The sequence below is a fragment of the Dermacentor silvarum genome, unplaced genomic scaffold, assembly GCF_013339745.2.
Source record: "Dermacentor silvarum isolate Dsil-2018 unplaced genomic scaffold, BIME_Dsil_1.4 Seq759, whole genome shotgun sequence".
NCBI classification, from domain to species: Eukaryota; Metazoa; Arthropoda; class Arachnida; order Ixodida; family Ixodidae; genus Dermacentor; species Dermacentor silvarum.
In genome coordinates this window covers 13,716-31,024 of record NW_023606731.1, presented here as the reverse complement: position 1 = coordinate 31,024, position 17,309 = coordinate 13,716, and the positions used below count along the sequence as shown (strand labels likewise).

Sequence of the window (17,309 nt, the reverse complement as noted above, 5' to 3'; positions counted from 1 at the left end):
GATAACTGTTTGGTATTGCGGTTACTGGTAACTTTCTGCGCCGAGGCGTGATCAAAAGTAGCACTCTTTTAAGGCTTAAGAAACTCATCGCGTCAATTGATATAAAAAACATTGATTGAAAATACGAGCCCAGGTCTAAAATTACCGTCACACGGTTGCACAAAGAAGAAAAATTAAAAAAAAACATGAAAGGAAAAAAAAATGACTCGCTGTAAGTCACTGCGCTCCCTAACCGTCTTACCGGCTTTCGGCGGCCAGTGAAACGCCGTAAGCTGCCGTTTTGGACAAATGCAGGCGCGGTGGGAGTGCCAACAGTTAGCGGAAGAGCGCCCCCCTTCCTCCTCTGTTTTCGATAGCGCCATCAGCGTATCGCTCTAGCTCGGTTTCGAGTCTATTTGCCACGCGTTCGCGTGTTCTCTTTCATATTGTTCACGATAGTACATATTCAAAAGTCAGGCAAGCATGTACAAGCGTCCAATAAAGGCATCCCGTCCGGCGCTATTTCTTGAGCAGCATACACACTACGAACGTAGGCAGCAGATTCCCGAAAAAACGACCGAGTGCTTCGCGGTGGTTCAGCGTGCCTGTCACACATTCTACTGCGCCTAAGACTATGTAGACCAAGTACTATGAACATATCATATGGTGGGTCACAGGGATCTTTAAAAGGTAAGAAACGAATTGTGTATGGTGTGATGTCTAAATGTTTTTTAAGTGTTCTTTGAAGAATGTCCCAGAAGAACACGGCATCCCTACAATCGACAAAACAGTGATCAATCGTTTCAGCATGTGGACACAAACGGCAGTTTGTAGACCACGGCACGAAACAGCCCCTTTTTTCTAACCAGGTTTTGACAGGAAGGATTGTCGAATGTAAGTTAAAGAAAAAAGTTTTGATCCCTGGAGGAATGATCATTCGACGGACACGCTTAATTATATCTAAGTAGCAACATTCCAAATAAGGCGCACGATAATGGGGAACAGGAAACATTGTGTCAATCAGTGCAACAAAAATTTCTTTACGAGATGCAGTGAAAATATAATCCAAGCTAAAGCGAGCTTTAAGAAAGCGAAAGCCTTCAACAACCTCTTTCAAGAAGCCCCAAGGAGCAGGTGGTGCATCTCTGACAGATGACGACACAACTATTTCTGGAAGGTAATTAATTAATTATTCGAAGTTGTAACATCTCTCTTAGAAAAGGACTGTTTACATCACGAAAGAAGAATAACCTGGAGAATGTTTGAATTTCTTCAGCGTCCAGCTTTTCGACCGCTACGACCGCAGCTATTTTACTTTTGAGGCTGAGGCGAGCTTCCAACTCACCTCAGCTGAAGCGCCAGCGTGTCATGAAACTATAGGAGTGGCGTATGTCTTAATGAGATAAAATTAGGCTGTCATTGACGGCAATTGCTCCAGTAGGTTCCTTAGGAAGGCGAGCGAATAGGATGGAAATGACAGTTCCACGGAGGTTACAAGAAAACTTGTCTTTTATTCGTCTAGAATAATGCAACCAATATAACTGACCAAGCAAAACTTGTTTCAATGAATGAAAAGTAGTATGGCCAGCACACAGTCGTAATCTACAGCAGTATATGTGAAACCTTTTCACGGAATCATTCGCAATTCCGTGCGACACCACGTATTGATTTCCAACAGTTATCAGACAAGACAACATTGCCCCACATTATCATTTAGAAAACATTCGAATTACTAATTTTGCTGCTCGTCGGTGACTAAGAGCCTGTGCTACGGAGAGTGAACGAACAGGGCGCGACGTTTCTTAGCGGAGCATTCCGCATTTATCGTCACGAGGAGACACAGCGCGTCGGATGCCGCAGCATGAACTTGTACGATAACAAAAAGCCTACACTTACACCTTTCACCAATGAATGTCGTGCGCTAAGCCACGCAAAATTTGAAGTGAAGCGCACGCCACTCTTTGAACAAACGCGCAAGGAAATCTTAAAAAACTGGGATGAAACCGCAGCGTTGTAGTGAGCAACGCAAATCAGCACAGCTGGTTTGCAGACGGGTTTGCACAGCCACAGTCTTGCCAAGTCTTGCGCCAGAATCACTGGTTGGTAGGGATTATCAAGAACGAACTAATACATTGTAAAATAGAAACAAAATTAACATTTGTCGCTTTAGTACAGCAAAAATATTTGACACGGAATATGTACTTGTATTACAATATTCTAAATAAAACTTCGTCAACATTTTTTTTCCCTGTAGGTTTCCTTGTTTCAGTGTTTGGAGCGAACGCACGTCGGAGAGCAAGCGCGCGTTCTCCGCCGTGCTCCCTGAAGGGCTGCAGAATTAAGCGTCAGAGAGCAAATGCGACTTCTTCCGTCACGCGAAAGGCCGTGGGGGGACGGGAGGGAGGGAGGGGAGGCGACGTTTAGCTGCGGCACCAAATGCGTATTTATATAAAAACGTTGCGAGGTGAGAAGGTGGTAAAGATTTCCGACGCAGCTCGACGAGTGTCCCATTCTGATCTCGTCGAAAACCTCCGAGATGCCCCCACAGGCACCGGCAACAGTCACCTACGCCGTGCGCGTTCGGTGCGAACGCGGGCAAAACGGCGACGGCGTCGACAAATGTTCTGCGCGTTGCTGGTGCTGCATGTCCAAGTTTATGCAGCTGATAAAACTACTATCCTTACTTCGTATGGCTCTCTACTAATTTGCTATCGCAATTGATGGTTCGCCTTAAGGTTGAAACTGCGACAATTTTTTTAGCACGTGCGATAAGCGATGACTGTGTCTCTCATGTGGGATTCTGCTGAATGGCTGTAACTACAGAACAACCGTAGGGTACAGCAGCAGGCTAGCGTCGCATTACCACAGGACCAGGTTGCAGCTTCCGAATGTGACACACTCAATGTAGGTATATGAAGGCCGATACCGGCCAATGTGCACCTAGTGGATAACGCTATACTTCGGTCATTTGAAAAGAAGCAGGTCACTGACCACAGTCAAAACAAAATGACGTTCCGACATCCGTACGGAACCCTTGTTCCCAATGGCAACAACGGATTCATGCGGATCTCGAAACGTCATTTTGTATTAATTCACTCTGGTCATTGACGTACTTCTTTTCTAATTATTTTACCTGACCGGACCGTATTCCGTCGAACCCTCGAAATAACCCTACGTCCATTTGAAATTGCCATTATATCGGTGCAGAGAAAGCTCCGGCCCTGGGAGTGCCGTGCATGTACGAGTTCTCTGACCAGAGTGGCGTATTCTACAGCCACGGATTTCCGGGTCCTTACCCCAACCAGATGTCCTACACTTATCGCGTCATTTCCGTGGCTCCCGACATATGCAGGTAAGCCCATATTCTCCGACAAGTGTCATCAGAGTGTTTGGTTGTGTTCATTGACTGAAGAATCGGCACATGTTGATGCGATGTCTTCGAAGTTTCAACGCTTGGTTGTCCGTGAACAATTTCCTGTCTTAATGAAAATTGAGTGTAAAGACTGCTCTGAACCTATGTTAGAGAATGAAATCGACCGGTAAGCATTGCGGAAAGCCAGTGTAATCCATTAGCCCAGTACTCAACCTAAGTTCTGAGGAAATCCGGGAAATGGAAGTAGATTCACCAAAAGACAAGTTGCCACAGATGTCACTGCAGCTTGTTACCACAAAGAGAGCTCAAAGATATGCAATGAAATGAATTTGGACTTTTGAAACAAACTCTCCGTCATGTTCAAATCGTGGATGTTGACCATGTGCTACTAAATACACAGATTATCGTCAGACCAGAGCAGCTAAACAGCTTTATGATTGCTCAGTCCCTTTGAGGAAATGAGCGAGCGATAACCGACATCTGATTGCTGTCATTCTACGGTGACCTGGGCAGGAGATGCGCCGTTGCCTCGACCGTACAAATATTTATTGTTTGGAAATATAAACAGCTAATCACCTCCTCACCGGAGCAGTCATTGTACGAAGACGTGAAATACGTTAATGGTAAAGAGAACGAAGAAGCCAGCCGGAAGGCCTCGTTTCTGGTCTGCTGTATAGAAAGCTGGGGGGCTAGCAGATGACCGCGCGTGCGCAAATAAATCGTGAACTCGGTGCACTGAAAGCTGGAACTATTTTGACATCCTGATTGAATTGAATAAATTTCTTAGATCAGCACGAAAGGAATACCTGCCAACCTTACCGATTTTTTCGTAAACATTACGAATTTTTCTTCGCTGTACGATTCTACGAATGTTGCTTCAAGTTCGACGAAAAAAAGATTCACCCTGCGAAAAAGTTTTAAAGGTGTTGAAAGGCGAGGTGCTGCGAGACTGCAAAAAAAATGAAAAAAAAACATGTAGAATAACGAGAGTCAGAGAGAGAAGTCATAAGGGAAGGGCAGGGAGGTCAACCAGGCTGAGCCCAGTAGGCTACCTTGCACTGGGGAAGGGGAAAGGGGATTGAAAGACGAGAAGTAAGAGATAAGTTCATACTTTGCACACACATTCAAGCGTTCATCGCTGACTTAAACATAGATGGTCGCACAGGCTGGCGCATTTTAAAAAACGCGCCTTTGTAGCCTTGCTCATCATAGCAGACGCACGAGGCCACGGGCCCAAGATCTCCCTTGTAAAATGTCTGTCGTCTAAGTGCCACAAAACTGTCCGAAAGGCACGCCTCTCATCTTGGTATGTGGGGCAGTCACGTAAGAGATATTTGGTGGTTTCCCCAACGCCACATGTGCTGCTATTGGCACTGTCCGTCATTCCAAATTAGTAATTATAGGCGTTTGTAAAAGGAACTCCTATTCGCAGGCGGCACAGTTATGTTTCTTCCCATCGGTTAAAACCCGATAAAAGTTGTAATCGCATAAGTGGGTCCATGAGATATAGGCGCTGGTTGGTAAACGCCGGTGTATTCCATTTTCTTAAAGTTATAATAGGGGCAAGACAGCTGAGGTGCCGCGCTGCATCCGTCTTTGACAATGGTATAAAGGTTATTTCACATTCTCCATATGCCTCACGGGCAGCTCATTCATTGCCAGTGATGTTTCTGTGCCCAGGTAGCCACTGAAATGCGATGTCGAGGCCTCTGTCCACCGCTTGATGGTAGCGTAATCTTGTCTCTGCTACACTTGTTCATGTGGGCTGCGGCGCAGAGCTGATAAGAGCGACTATAGGGCTGCCTTCGAGTCACAAAATATAGCCCATTGATCTGGTGACTATTGCTGCACATAAAGCACTGCGCTACGGAGGGCGGCAAGTTCAGACCCTGTCGATATTGTGATGTGGCTGATCTTGAACTTCTGTCAAAGCGATGTCGACGGAATAAGTACCGCACCAGTAGAGCTGGTTAGAGTCGAAGAGCCATCTGTATATATGTGAATTCGATTGGAGTAGGAATCATGCAGTAGTAGATGTAGAATAACGATAACTTGGTGGTACCTTTGCACCTGCGCCATCTTTTTATGGCAGCAAAAACCACCTTATATTAGGGGAGTGCTTGCTAAGAGCAAGATTATTCAGGGAAGGTCCTGAAGCAGGCGAAATACCCGCCGTGGTGACGTAGTGGCTTTGGGGTTGTGTTACTAAGCCCGAGGGTGCGGGTTCAAATCCCGGCCACGGCGATCGCATTTCGATAGGGGCGAAATGCAAAAAAAAAAAAAAAACATCTGTGTACCGTGCATTGGGTGCACATTAAAGAACCCCAAGGTGGTCAAAAGTAATCCCGAGTTCCCCCACTACGTCGTGCCTCATAATCATATCGTGGTTTTGGCACTTAAAACCCCAGAAATATAATTATGGTACCCTTTCTTACTGTTTTAGTTTTTATTAGTTATTACAGTTACCACGAGTGAAGTCATAGGCTTGGTTTGAGCGGTGCATTAAATTTTATGCGTAAGTGTCAAATGACCCATTGAGCGAAATGCAGCTCCACTAACGTGAAACTTGGGGAGGTGCGAAACATGCAGTGATGCACCGCTAATGGGCTCATACTGCCTTAAGCAATGGCTGATAACCCCGTAAACGCAGCATCCCCGTTACGACGACAAAAGACAAGTGAAATTCTACGCTGGAATGATCATCGGCAACGCAGCCAGCTGTGGAAGACCACGACGACGACGAAGGCGGGCGCAGTCGTGCCGAGCGCAAGCACGAGCCGCTTGCTTATACCGTGACGACGACGACAGCAGACGCGGACAGCCCGAGCGCATAAGGTGCTTCGCACGTAAAAGCAAGCGAAATGGGCAACTGCAACGTCGCTGGAAAAGTAACTGTAATCTAAATACAGCAGTTTGGTTTTGCATTTCTACTGTTGTTCCTATTTCTTTTACCAATCATCGTTAATACAGTGCGCATGTATCTGATAAAATGTGTGTGTTCAGCGCAAACTTCAATAAAAAGTATGCTGTCACCCCTCCTCCTCCCTCCTGTTATGTCCACTGGAGCTTTACGGATTTGAAATGTTCTCGGGTAGGCAAGTACGAAAATGAGAGCAAAGAAGAATGATAAAATTAAAAATTCAGTACACGTCTTGCTGCTGCGCTCTCCGCTGTTGTGTGCGCAGGGTGGAGCTGTCTTTCATCCAGTTCAACTTGCTCTCGAACAACCGGCCAGACGGCCAGTGTGGTGCCGACTTCATGGAGATCAACGGCGTCCGCTACTGCAACCGTCAGCTGGAGGGACAGATACGTGAGTGGTCATGTTACTCTGCCAATGGCGCCTTGTCAGATTCCTCGGGCTCGTCATATAGAGTAGCACATATCGTACATTTTTGCGAAGGCGCTGTCAATATCGGCAGCATTTGCACGTGTGAGGTGATATACGTAAAGGACCTCGGGGTTGAGGGCTCAAGGAAAACGGCGTCGCGCTATCTGCTTTAAGAAACTGACACCTAGTTTTAATGTATAGATAAAAAGAGACAAAAAAAACACGTTATCCGATCCTGGTGTGGAACCACGTAACAGCTCGGTCCCAGTACGTTCACGCGCGGACCACTTTGGAACAACCGCGCCCGGCACTCGCAACGACTCCGCGCCATTGGCCGGGGTGTCATACACAGTGTCTCCGGTGTGGGGCACTCATGGAAGACGTATAATATTCCAATCTTCGACATTGTCGCGGCTAGTAGGCAAATAGACTGCGCATTGTGAGGACGTTACGTGGTAGCAGCAGCATTTTAATAGCAGCTTCTTCTTGGAAGCTCTGTCTTCTCTGGGCGTCAATAAAGTTATTTCACTCACTCACACTAAAGGGAAATATTAGGTCGAGCTAGATTCAGTGATTACGCCTCTGTAATAATGAATTCGCCATTCGTAGCGCGCACAGAGCTTTTGTAAGCGAAAAAATGATGGAAATAAAATTCGGTAACTGCGGTACCTGTCTGCGGTACCTGTCATGTGCCGTCAGCACTGGCTGATTCACTTAGAACATCAGACAGGGAGCTGACGTAATGATTACCCCAACTCGCCCGCTTAGCGCGGGCGATTCAAATGGAGAAGCAGCAATGGGACCTTCAGAGACAATTTTTAACAGCGGAGCTGTTTAAGCCGGCCGTAATGTGTGCCGCCTGCCACTGCGTTGCCTAGCAACCACCTCGCGGAGCGTCGCGAGCTATGGTCGGGAGAGAAAAACAGAAAATGAGAGCAAGAGAGAGTGCGCGCGTCGCGCGCTATGCTCGGAAGAGAGGAAGAGAAAATGAGAGCGAGAGAGAGAAACAAATTGTAGCAGCACCAACGAGGCAACGCACAGAGGTGCTACCGACGCCATCCTGTCTTCTCCGTTTCCGCGCATTAGCGCCGAACGCTCGCGGTGTCCCTGACTGCAGCAGGCGCCTCTGGCGGCGGCTCGGCCGAGCTCCCACCAGCTGCGCGCTAGTGCGCATGCGCCGTGACGTCATCCCGGCGTGTCGTGTGCTGCGCGGCGCGTGTACACTGTCCATAGCTTTCGCCCCACTTCCCCTACGTGTGTTCGGACTGCAAGTGCTTCGCGAGGCGTTCCCCGATGCCACGGACCACGACGAAACGCTTACACACTTCGTATAACTTCGCAACACTTGGTATAGCCAGGACCAGCTAGGAACCGATCAGCTCCGCTGTGTCTTTAGCCTTGCGCCACAAGACCAAGCTACCCCAATTTTTTTTTTTTTTTTTTGCGCAACAAATACTGGAAAGCAGAAAACAATGATAGTGGTCTGGACGAATATTCTATCGATATAATTTGGGTTATTATTTTCCTTTAATGTCAATTTAATCTTTTTGAGAAGTGAGGAAGACCCGCGAAAAACGTGCGTCGGGCTTGGCCACATCGCCCTGTGGCGTGGCGGCGGCCGAGTGCCTTGTTTGTACAGTGAGACGAGACCCAGGAGGCATATAAAAAGCATATGACTAACGTGAGCGGCCGAGTTGCCCGCTATTTGACCCCTAGAATGCGCCGATCAATGACAACTCACCGTTTCAGAGCACCAGAGGATAATGCAAGCCATATGGATTACGATCAACCGATCTGCTGCTGCCAAAACACAGAAATCGTACATTGTGTCACTGCTTCAGCAACGATAGCATTTTGCGTCAGGGCTGGTTCATTATATAATAACCAGGAAGCAGAAGCGAAACAAATAAAGTGAGACCGTAAGGGTGAGAGCTGTATAGAGCGAGCGCATCACGGGAGTTTCGTAGAGAGGATTCCGAAGACTGTGCGTATATGACATAATTCTATACACACGCATGCAGCATGTCGTGACAGGAGAAATATACGTTATGCTAAAGCTCAATGCGACGTAGGTGAAGCAGGTATAGATGCACAACTCCTCCGCCTGCACCTTGCACTTCGATATGGCTGCGCTCAATGAATATGCCTTAGCGAACCATGGATGTATAAGAACGCGTGTTTGCGGTGTCTTGAGCGTCTAAACTAGTTCATGGCTTCGCGTTAATGACCTGTTTCGTTTGTAAAATCCAGGCATCTTGGACTTCAAGGGTCCCCGCCGTAGCGTGACAATGCATTTCATATCCAATGACCTCGATGCCGGGAAAGGATTCCTCGGCTTCTACAAGCAACTCGGCTGCCCGACGGGAGAAGGAGGCGACGGTAAGTCGTGCACGCTACACACGATCACTGTGCGGTGACGACTTGCTTGTAAAATTTCATATCCTCGTGAAGAAGTTGAAAACCAACAATTTTACGCGACGCTCCTTTGTTTTACACGAACAAGCGAAACTTGAACTTTCTTCCGTTGGTATCCCTTTAAAGGAACACTAAAGGGAATTTTTATTTTACATGTCAAGTACGTACACTCCGTAGCATAGGACACTAATGCACTGTTTTGTCTGTGTCCATAACTGCAATTTATTCATAAGATGCAAAAAGCGAGGACACGGCTGCTGAGCCCATCGGCGCTGGCGAAACACAGCGGGAAAAGCATGCAATTGGCACCGCGATATTTTGTTAATTGCGCAGGAATTCATAAAAAATATGTCATGTTATATTTATAGAAAGTGTTTTTAAGCCATATTTGCATCTGGCAATTTTTATACAAGAGAATGGAGTTTAGAAATCATGGCACGAGCACGCTGATATTCGGCATCATTCAACGTGTAACAGTGGGGATGGATGCTTAGCAGAACAGGAAATTGGGCTGGACGGTATTGACGGAACATGACGTACGAAAGCACGATTTGACGTTAGACAAGACAGGGGTAACCAACAGACTAGAGATGGATGAACGCGCATGGGAGCCTGAATTCGTGCGCCTGCCAACTATTCGTACAGTCTGTTTCAGTTGAATGAAAAAAAGAAATATTACGCGCCATTCTACTGCTGTGAAGGTGGATTAACAGCGAAGCAGTTTAGCACACGACGTAGATGTGACACGGAATTTAGATCAAATATATGAGCAAATTTATTTCTCGTTAGTGGCGACGGCGGTCACAGCGAAGAAGGACACACTAGACAGTTTTAGTTGCGCGTCCGCAACCACCCACGTATACAGAGGGCGTGCCCTCCAGACGGCGTTATTTGGCAGGACGCAACAATTGAGAAGTGGATTACTGACTTGCACTGTAGTGTGCTACTCAGAGTCGCCATACGCCAGCTTCTGAAACTGTGTAGCCAATGTCAGCCACCAAGAAGTCAAACCACATGCAAGTCAAGCCACAATTGCCAATCTGCGACGAAAATGTTGCAGACTCACGCGTTTTGAGAATTTCAATGCAATCAAGGGTGCAGCCATATGGAAAACCTGGGCACGCGAGAACACGCGAGAGCATCCCGAAAAGCCCGCAGCGGACGCTACGCAGCTTTTGAAAAGCTGCGGGCGCACGCAAGAGCGTGCTCCTGCGTACTGCGCATGCGCACTGTCACCTCTGCGGGTTTCCTGCATACGCAGAGCTGTTGCGGACGCGAAACTTAAACTGTCTATTTAGTTTGATCGGCGGTCTTGATCGGCGGCATACATTCGCGTGAAAGACTACCGCCACCTCGGGGAGCCGGAAGAAACTAGACACGCGCGATGGGACCACCAAGCCGGGAGTGCGGAAGGAAACTTGGCACGCAAGCGCTTTGAACGACGACAAAGAGAGGGCGGTGCGAGCGTACACATGGCCGACGCGGGTCGCTTAGCGGCAAATCTTCGAGAAACCCTTAATATCTACCTGAGAGTCAACAGTGAAAATGGTGCCTATTGATAACAAAATCTACTAATAATACATATCCAAATGATGAGACGTTATAAGATTTTGCATAGAATGAAGCGATTTTGTATTAAGTTCAGGAGCTGAGCTTTTGCGCGTGCAGATCGGTTGACCGACACGACAAATGCGTAGAACCATAGCCAGAGACAGCTTCGCTGTAATTTTGTGGGCAGACGCTTTTTCTGGCACTCAAAAACAACATTCTGTCTGTGAAACGGGCCTGCCGTTTGCTTTCAGGAGAGAGTTCACTCAAGAAAAGAGCCATGCGTTGAGGACTTCGCCCGCAGGCGCTACCTCGCCCACATCCATTTTGAGTGACGCTGTTAGTTTGCCGGTACAATACAGCCAAGCCCAGCAAAATGCACCCTCGCGTATATGGTAGCACTTACTATGTAACACCAACACAGGCCTCGCTTGCGGCTAGATGGTATCCTTATACGTCACGGGGAGCGCGGAACGTACAAACGGGCTTTTTTTTTCCTAAGCCGCGTATTTCGAGAAAAAAGTTAACCAATCGGAGAATCAGTGAGACATGGTGTAAGGAATATGGATTCAAGTTTTTGGAAGCAAATAAACGAAGTATAAATTCGTCTTCGGTGTCACTCTAAAGTTGGCATGAAAATGAAACTGGGAAAAGTGGCGACGTCCCTCCTGCCTTCCCCCTTTCAAAACATGCATGGCAACTCATCAGGGTCCATGGATGCTCACCTATTCCATGTTTTTTAAGAGAGTGATGGCAAGTGTCCGCTTCCCGAGACACGGGGCTTATGACATGCTATCCAACGATGCTGTGATGATCTACAGGGCCAACCAAATAAATGGGCAGGGAATGAAAGGGGGGTTTAAAACAGTTTGGTTCGCCCTTGCCAAACTAGTTAGGCATCCCTGGCTCGATTACACAGCTACCGAAGGCCAGACAAGCGGTGCATGCCATACAACGCGATGTCATCCCAGCATACTTCCGCAGGCCGACCCCCGACGTCCCTGGGAGGAGGACCACCCGAGTTGTACCATCCGAAGCCGTATCCGCATCCGTCGGATTCTTTGGGCATCGCCACCAAGCAACAGCAGCATCATCACCAGCAGGCCAGCTGCGACCGGCTGTACGCGCTCGAGGAATTCGAGCTGGAGAGCCCCGGCTACCCGGGCCCTTACCGGCCGGGACTCGGCTGCCGGTACTTCATCCGGCGACACAGCGACGCCGTGTGTGCGCTGCTAGTCACATTCGACGCCTTCAACCTGGAGTACAGCGCCGGCTGCCACCACGACTACCGGGAGCTGGCCGGCCACAAGATATGCGGACAGGTGCCCGCCGGAAAGACCAGTGAGTCCATTTGGTTGCTTACTCGCATGAGCTCTCGCGTCAACGATAGCCCACCGGTGGACTTAATATGAAGTACTGAGTGCGCCCACGTTTGGACCGGCCTTTTTCGAGGTCAGTCCACCGACCGAAACTGTTGGGTAAATAAACCTAAGATAACCGCGAGGTCGTGCTTCTCAATGTTCTGAATATGCTTGGCCCATTGAAAAATCCAGAAATCCAGTTTATGTTGCTGACGCACGTAAGAAAAGAACCCATCTTTAAGTCTTACGAAACGTAGGAAATGAAGCATCGTTTTTTTCGTACGTGCGTCCTTAACCTACACGTTGAGATATATATATGTGTATATATTTATATTACATAATAATATTACATATATATATATATATATATTACACCAAACTTTGCGGAGAAATCCATAGGCGTTTCAGTTAATTTTGTGCTTCAATGCATAAAGCGACGTTTTTGTTAACTGGAACGCCAATGCTTTTCTCCGCAAAGTTCGAGAATTAATATCTAGAAACTGGTGTCATCCAGAGAATTCGTTCCAAGTGGATCAGCCTTGTGAACTCCGCGGCAACAATTTGTAAATTGCAATATGAGCCATTAGGGAATTAGTTAAAAACTTCTTTAGTCCATTTTGTTAATTATTCGATTGTGCATTTAAATTTATGGTGCAAGTAATGTACGCCTCTTCGAGTAGACCAGCTCATGAACTAGAATTGTGCTATCTGTCACAGGCAACCTTTAAGAATTTTTGAAAGTGCTCGCTGAAACACCCTGTATATATATATATATATATATATATATATATATATATATAGTAGTAACTGGATTTTTCAATGGGCCAAGCGTATTTAGGAAAATCAGAAGCACAACTTCGCGGTTATCTTAAGTTTATTATTTTCCCAACAGTTTCGGTTGGTGGACCGACCTTTTTCAAGGGATACAGGAAAATCTTGCAACAGTCTTTTTATATCTTCAGGCAGAGAAAGAAGGCGCCAAAAAAAGGTGAGAAAGGAGAGAGAGAGAGATATATGACAAAGTTGAACATGCAAAAAAAAGAAGAATGGAGAGTTAAAGGAAAGACCCCAAGACCTGGTCGTGCCAGACAAAGCAGAGGGCAAGGTCGCTGTTAAGCGTGTTTCACATGCACAATTGACGGACACGCCTGTCATGTTAAGTTGAACTTGCTAAAAAAAAAAAAAAAGGGAGGGAGGGAGAGTTAAAGGTAAGACACCAAGACCTGGTCCTGCCTGACAAAGCAAAGGGCAAGGTCGCTGTTAAGCGTGTTTCACATGCACAATTGATAGACACGCCTGTCATGTTAAAAAAAGAGAGAGACAGAGAGTTAAAGGAAAGACACCAAGACCTGGTCGTGCCAGACGGAGCTTAGGGCAAGGTCGCTGTTAAGCGTCTTACACATGCACAATTGGCGGACATGCCTGTCATGTTAAGTTGAGCATGAAAAAAAAAAGAGGGAGAGTTAAAGGAAAGACACCACGAAAGACCTGGTCGTGCCAGACAAAGTAAAGGGCGAAAGACGAGAAACACGAAAGAAGAAGAAATAACCTGCAAATGTAGTAACAGCGTGGCGATATCAGCATGAAATTGAAAAGCAAGGGCAAAACACGAGAAACACGAAATACGAAGAAGCAGCCTGCAAATATGACAGTAACAGCCTGGCGAAATCAGCATGAAGTTGAAATTGAAAAGCAAGGGCAAAACACGAGAAACACGAAACAAGAAGAAATAACCTGCAAATATAATAGTAACAGCGTGGCAAAATAAGCATGAAATTAAAAAGCAAGGCACAATAATGTGGGTGGTTCGGTCCGCTCCCCCACTGGGGTAGTGGGCATTCTTTCGACATCACACACGTGTTCGGCTTGCCTATGCGGGGATTAAGTTCTGATTTTAGCTAATTTAACTTATGTACAAAGAAACGAGAGGTTTCCCATGTGTTCATTTATGCCGTGCGTGATCGTTCTAAATTTGTGGATAAAATATGACTCTCTTTGTTCCCGTTCACGAGAAGAGCGGAAGCCTGACTGGAGAAGAGTGACACGTATTTTATCAAATGAATGCTCAGGCAGACTGATATGCTTTGAGAATGGGAGATGTGGTAGTGCGCGGGTGTGAGCTCTGTGGTTGTTTAGACGGAGTCTGAACGCGGTTCCAGTCTGGCCTATATACTGTTGGTCGCAGACTTCACAATGGAGCATGTAGATCACATTGCTGCTGTCACAATTTAGAGGTTCCTTAATTTTGAATGCGAAATCAGAGGAAGTAGCCTTAGCAAGACAGGTTGAAGTCATGTGCTTACAGACCTTGCAGCGGGGTTTACCACAAGGTCTGCAGCCTGATTCTATGTTTTGAACCGTGGTTGTCCTAGCTCTGACGAGGATATCTCTTAGATTTCTTCCCCGGCGATAGACAACTCGGGGTGGCTCTGTGAAAATTGAAGACAAACGTGTGCTCTGCTGAATGATATTAAAGTGTTTGGCTAGGATGTTGTTCACGTGCGGTAATGTAGATGAGTAGGTGAGGATAAGGTTGGTTTGGTTTTTCGGATGGCGGGGCTTTGAGCCAGTCAAAATTTCATTTCTGTCTAAGGCTTGTGCTCGGCTTATAGCATCATCAACAATACGTTCCGGGTAGTGCTTCGCCACCAGGGCCGTTCTGAGTTCCTTTGCATGACATTGGAAGTCTTTCTCGTCAGAGCAGATGCGGCGGTATCGGTGGGCCTGTGAATACGGGATGGCTTTCTTGCAATGTTGTGGATGGCTACTTTTGAAATGAAGATATTGGTGGCGGTCTGTTGGCTTTTTATATAAGGTTGTGAATATTCGATTATCTTTAATTTGTACCGTGAGATCAAGAAAGTTTACAGCTGATTTAGAATAGCTGTAAGTGAAAGCGATTGACGGATGAACTGAATTAAAATCTGCTACAAATTTAAGGAGACTTTCTTCGTCGTGGTGCCAAATAAAGAATATGTCGTCTAAGAACCTTTTGTAGATGAGCGGCTTCAAAGGTCTGGCCGCAAGAAAAGGTTCTTCAAGTGATGCCATAAAAATATTCGCATAATTAGGAGCCATCTTCGTGCCCATTGCCGTTCCGCTTATCTGGAGGAAGTGTTTCTCGTCAAATTCAAAGTTATTGTATCCTAGTACTAACCGCAGTAGCGTTGACAGCGTGTCCTCGTCTAGACTTACAGGCGTGTTTGCGTTCATGTAAGCGCTGACTGTCGCGCCAATGCCCTCTGCTTGTGGTATGTTTGTGTATAGGGATATTACATCCATTGTCACCAGGAAGCTTTCTTCGGGGATCTCTAGTCCAGTTATTGTGCGAAGAAATTGGTTGGTGTCCTGAATGTAAGATGGAATGGTCGGGACTATGTCCTTAATTATGAAGTCTAAGGCACTTGAAATTCTTTCTGTTACCGTGCCGTTGCTTGAGACAATAGGGCGACCGGGGTGGTTAGTTTTGTGGATTTTGGGTAGCAAATAAAAACGACCAGGGGCTGGCTGAATCGGCAGCATTGCTTTAAGCATATCTTTAGATATTTTCCCCTCCTTGTGCAGTGAATTTAATTCGCGGCATATTTCTGATTCGAACAATTTAGTGGGGTCCTCTGTGAGTTCCGTATAGAATTCCTTATTTTCTAATTGTCGATATCCTTCTTTCAGGTAGTCGACCTTATCCAATATTACTATTGCGCCACCCTTATCCGCAGGTTTAATTACAACATCTGATCGACGGCTCAGTGAGTCCAACGATTTGCGCTCTTCGTACGACAAGTTTTGTCGAAAGGGTTTCACTTTTGAGCATGCTTTCATGATATCTTTTGGACGGCGGATATATACATTTCCAAATATCTGTCCCTCTGATCTGGTGGTGACCAATTTGTTCCTGATGCTCCGGGGAATGCTGTTCGGCTGGGTTATCATGAAAATATTCCCGCAAGCGAAGATTTCTGGCAAAATTATCCAAATCCTGATAAAACTGAAACTCATTAAATTTACCGCTTGCCGGACAGAATGTAAGGCCTTTAGCAAGAAGACTAATTTCGGAGGCCGTTAACCGGGCAGATGAAAGGTTAACTACCGTTGTTTCTACGTTGTTATTAATACTCGTGGTGGTCGCAGGGACGTTCGCGCTGATGGAAATCGTCTGAGGTATGCCATCCCGCTCTAACTTCCGACGCTTACGCTCTTTGTCTCCCCTATTTTCCTATTTTCATACTCAACTAGGTCGTTTCCCTCTATTTCGCTGAGATCTGATTTGCATTTCAGTGAGTGTTCAGCTTGTTCAAGTTCGTGAGATTTGCGTTCACTGTGGTCAATAATTATTTTCATGAGATTAAGCGACGCTTCATGGAGTGTTTTGTCCCACTGTGCCCGCTCATGCCGATCTAGTGTTGTCATTGCCGGATTTAGCTTTAGACACAAGCCTTTTGGTACCAAATTAGAAGCTGCATATGACTTAAGCGTCGTGCTGTGAAGATTGTACTTTACGCGTTTCTCAATCGTTTTCCTGATTTGCTGAAATGCACGTGACCGTGGTTTAGGGGAGCGGACCGTACCTGAACCCTGAAATTGTCAGTTCTGCCGTGGCTGCGTCGGTCGCCGAGTGACGTCCGCAAAGCTGCGCAGGTTGTAGGCCATCTGAGGCGGTCCTGGAGGGGTGGTGGACTTCTGGGCCTGGGGTGGTGGTGTGCGCGACGAGTCGACATTTGTGGCACGCTGTGGAGTGCCGGGCTGTGGAGTGCCGGAACTCGCGGTGGTCGCCATGCCGGCTGGCGGTAGAGTCTGCTGGCGTGGATGCCAGCGGCTTGTCTTGGTGGTCAGCAGGCGTCTGTAGTGAAGCGCCAGCATCGCCACGCCTTCAAAGCTGGGATGGAGACCGTCTGCGGCCAGGACCCTCCAAGGCGGCATCTCTTGGAAGACATGGTCTAGATAGAAGACCCCGCGTCCCAGCTCTCTTCGGTGGCAGAGGCGGCGTACCTGATTCACATATCGGGACGCTTCTCTGTTGAACCAGTGGACGAACCGCTTGTTCACTCCGTGGCGGCGGCGGTTGAGGGCTCGAGGCAGTGGCAGGCTCAGGCAGATCTCTGCTTGTGGTCGTTGTTGGCGAATATTCTTCACGAGTTGTGTCAGCTCCTCCAGGGCTTGCGTCGCTCCATTATCCGCAATGTCTATGGTTCCCACATGGAGCACCAGTTTCGGCACTGTTGGTGCCACATGCTGAAGGAGACCTGGAACATCGCGGAACCTTGCGCCGCTGTAGCACACGAAACCTGGAGTTCCGGGTTCGACGGGG

The 17,309-nt window shown here is 47.1% G+C and overlaps 1 protein-coding gene across 1 annotated transcript in view; it reads left to right on the top strand.

Moving 5' to 3' along the window:
- Positions 1-16,161, top strand: part of LOC119435493 (tolloid-like protein 1) — a 34,374-nt gene extending 18,213 nt beyond the window's left edge. The window contains exons 6-10 of the mRNA XM_037702334.1: positions 3,187-3,331; positions 6,538-6,662; positions 8,931-9,059; positions 11,628-11,984; positions 16,133-16,161. Coding sequence (XP_037558262.1) covers positions 3,187-3,331; positions 6,538-6,662; positions 8,931-9,059; positions 11,628-11,984; positions 16,133-16,161 — 785 coding nt within the window. The remainder of the gene's footprint in view (positions 1-3,186; positions 3,332-6,537; positions 6,663-8,930; positions 9,060-11,627; positions 11,985-16,132) is intronic.
- Positions 16,162-17,309: the final 1,148 nt, after the last annotated feature.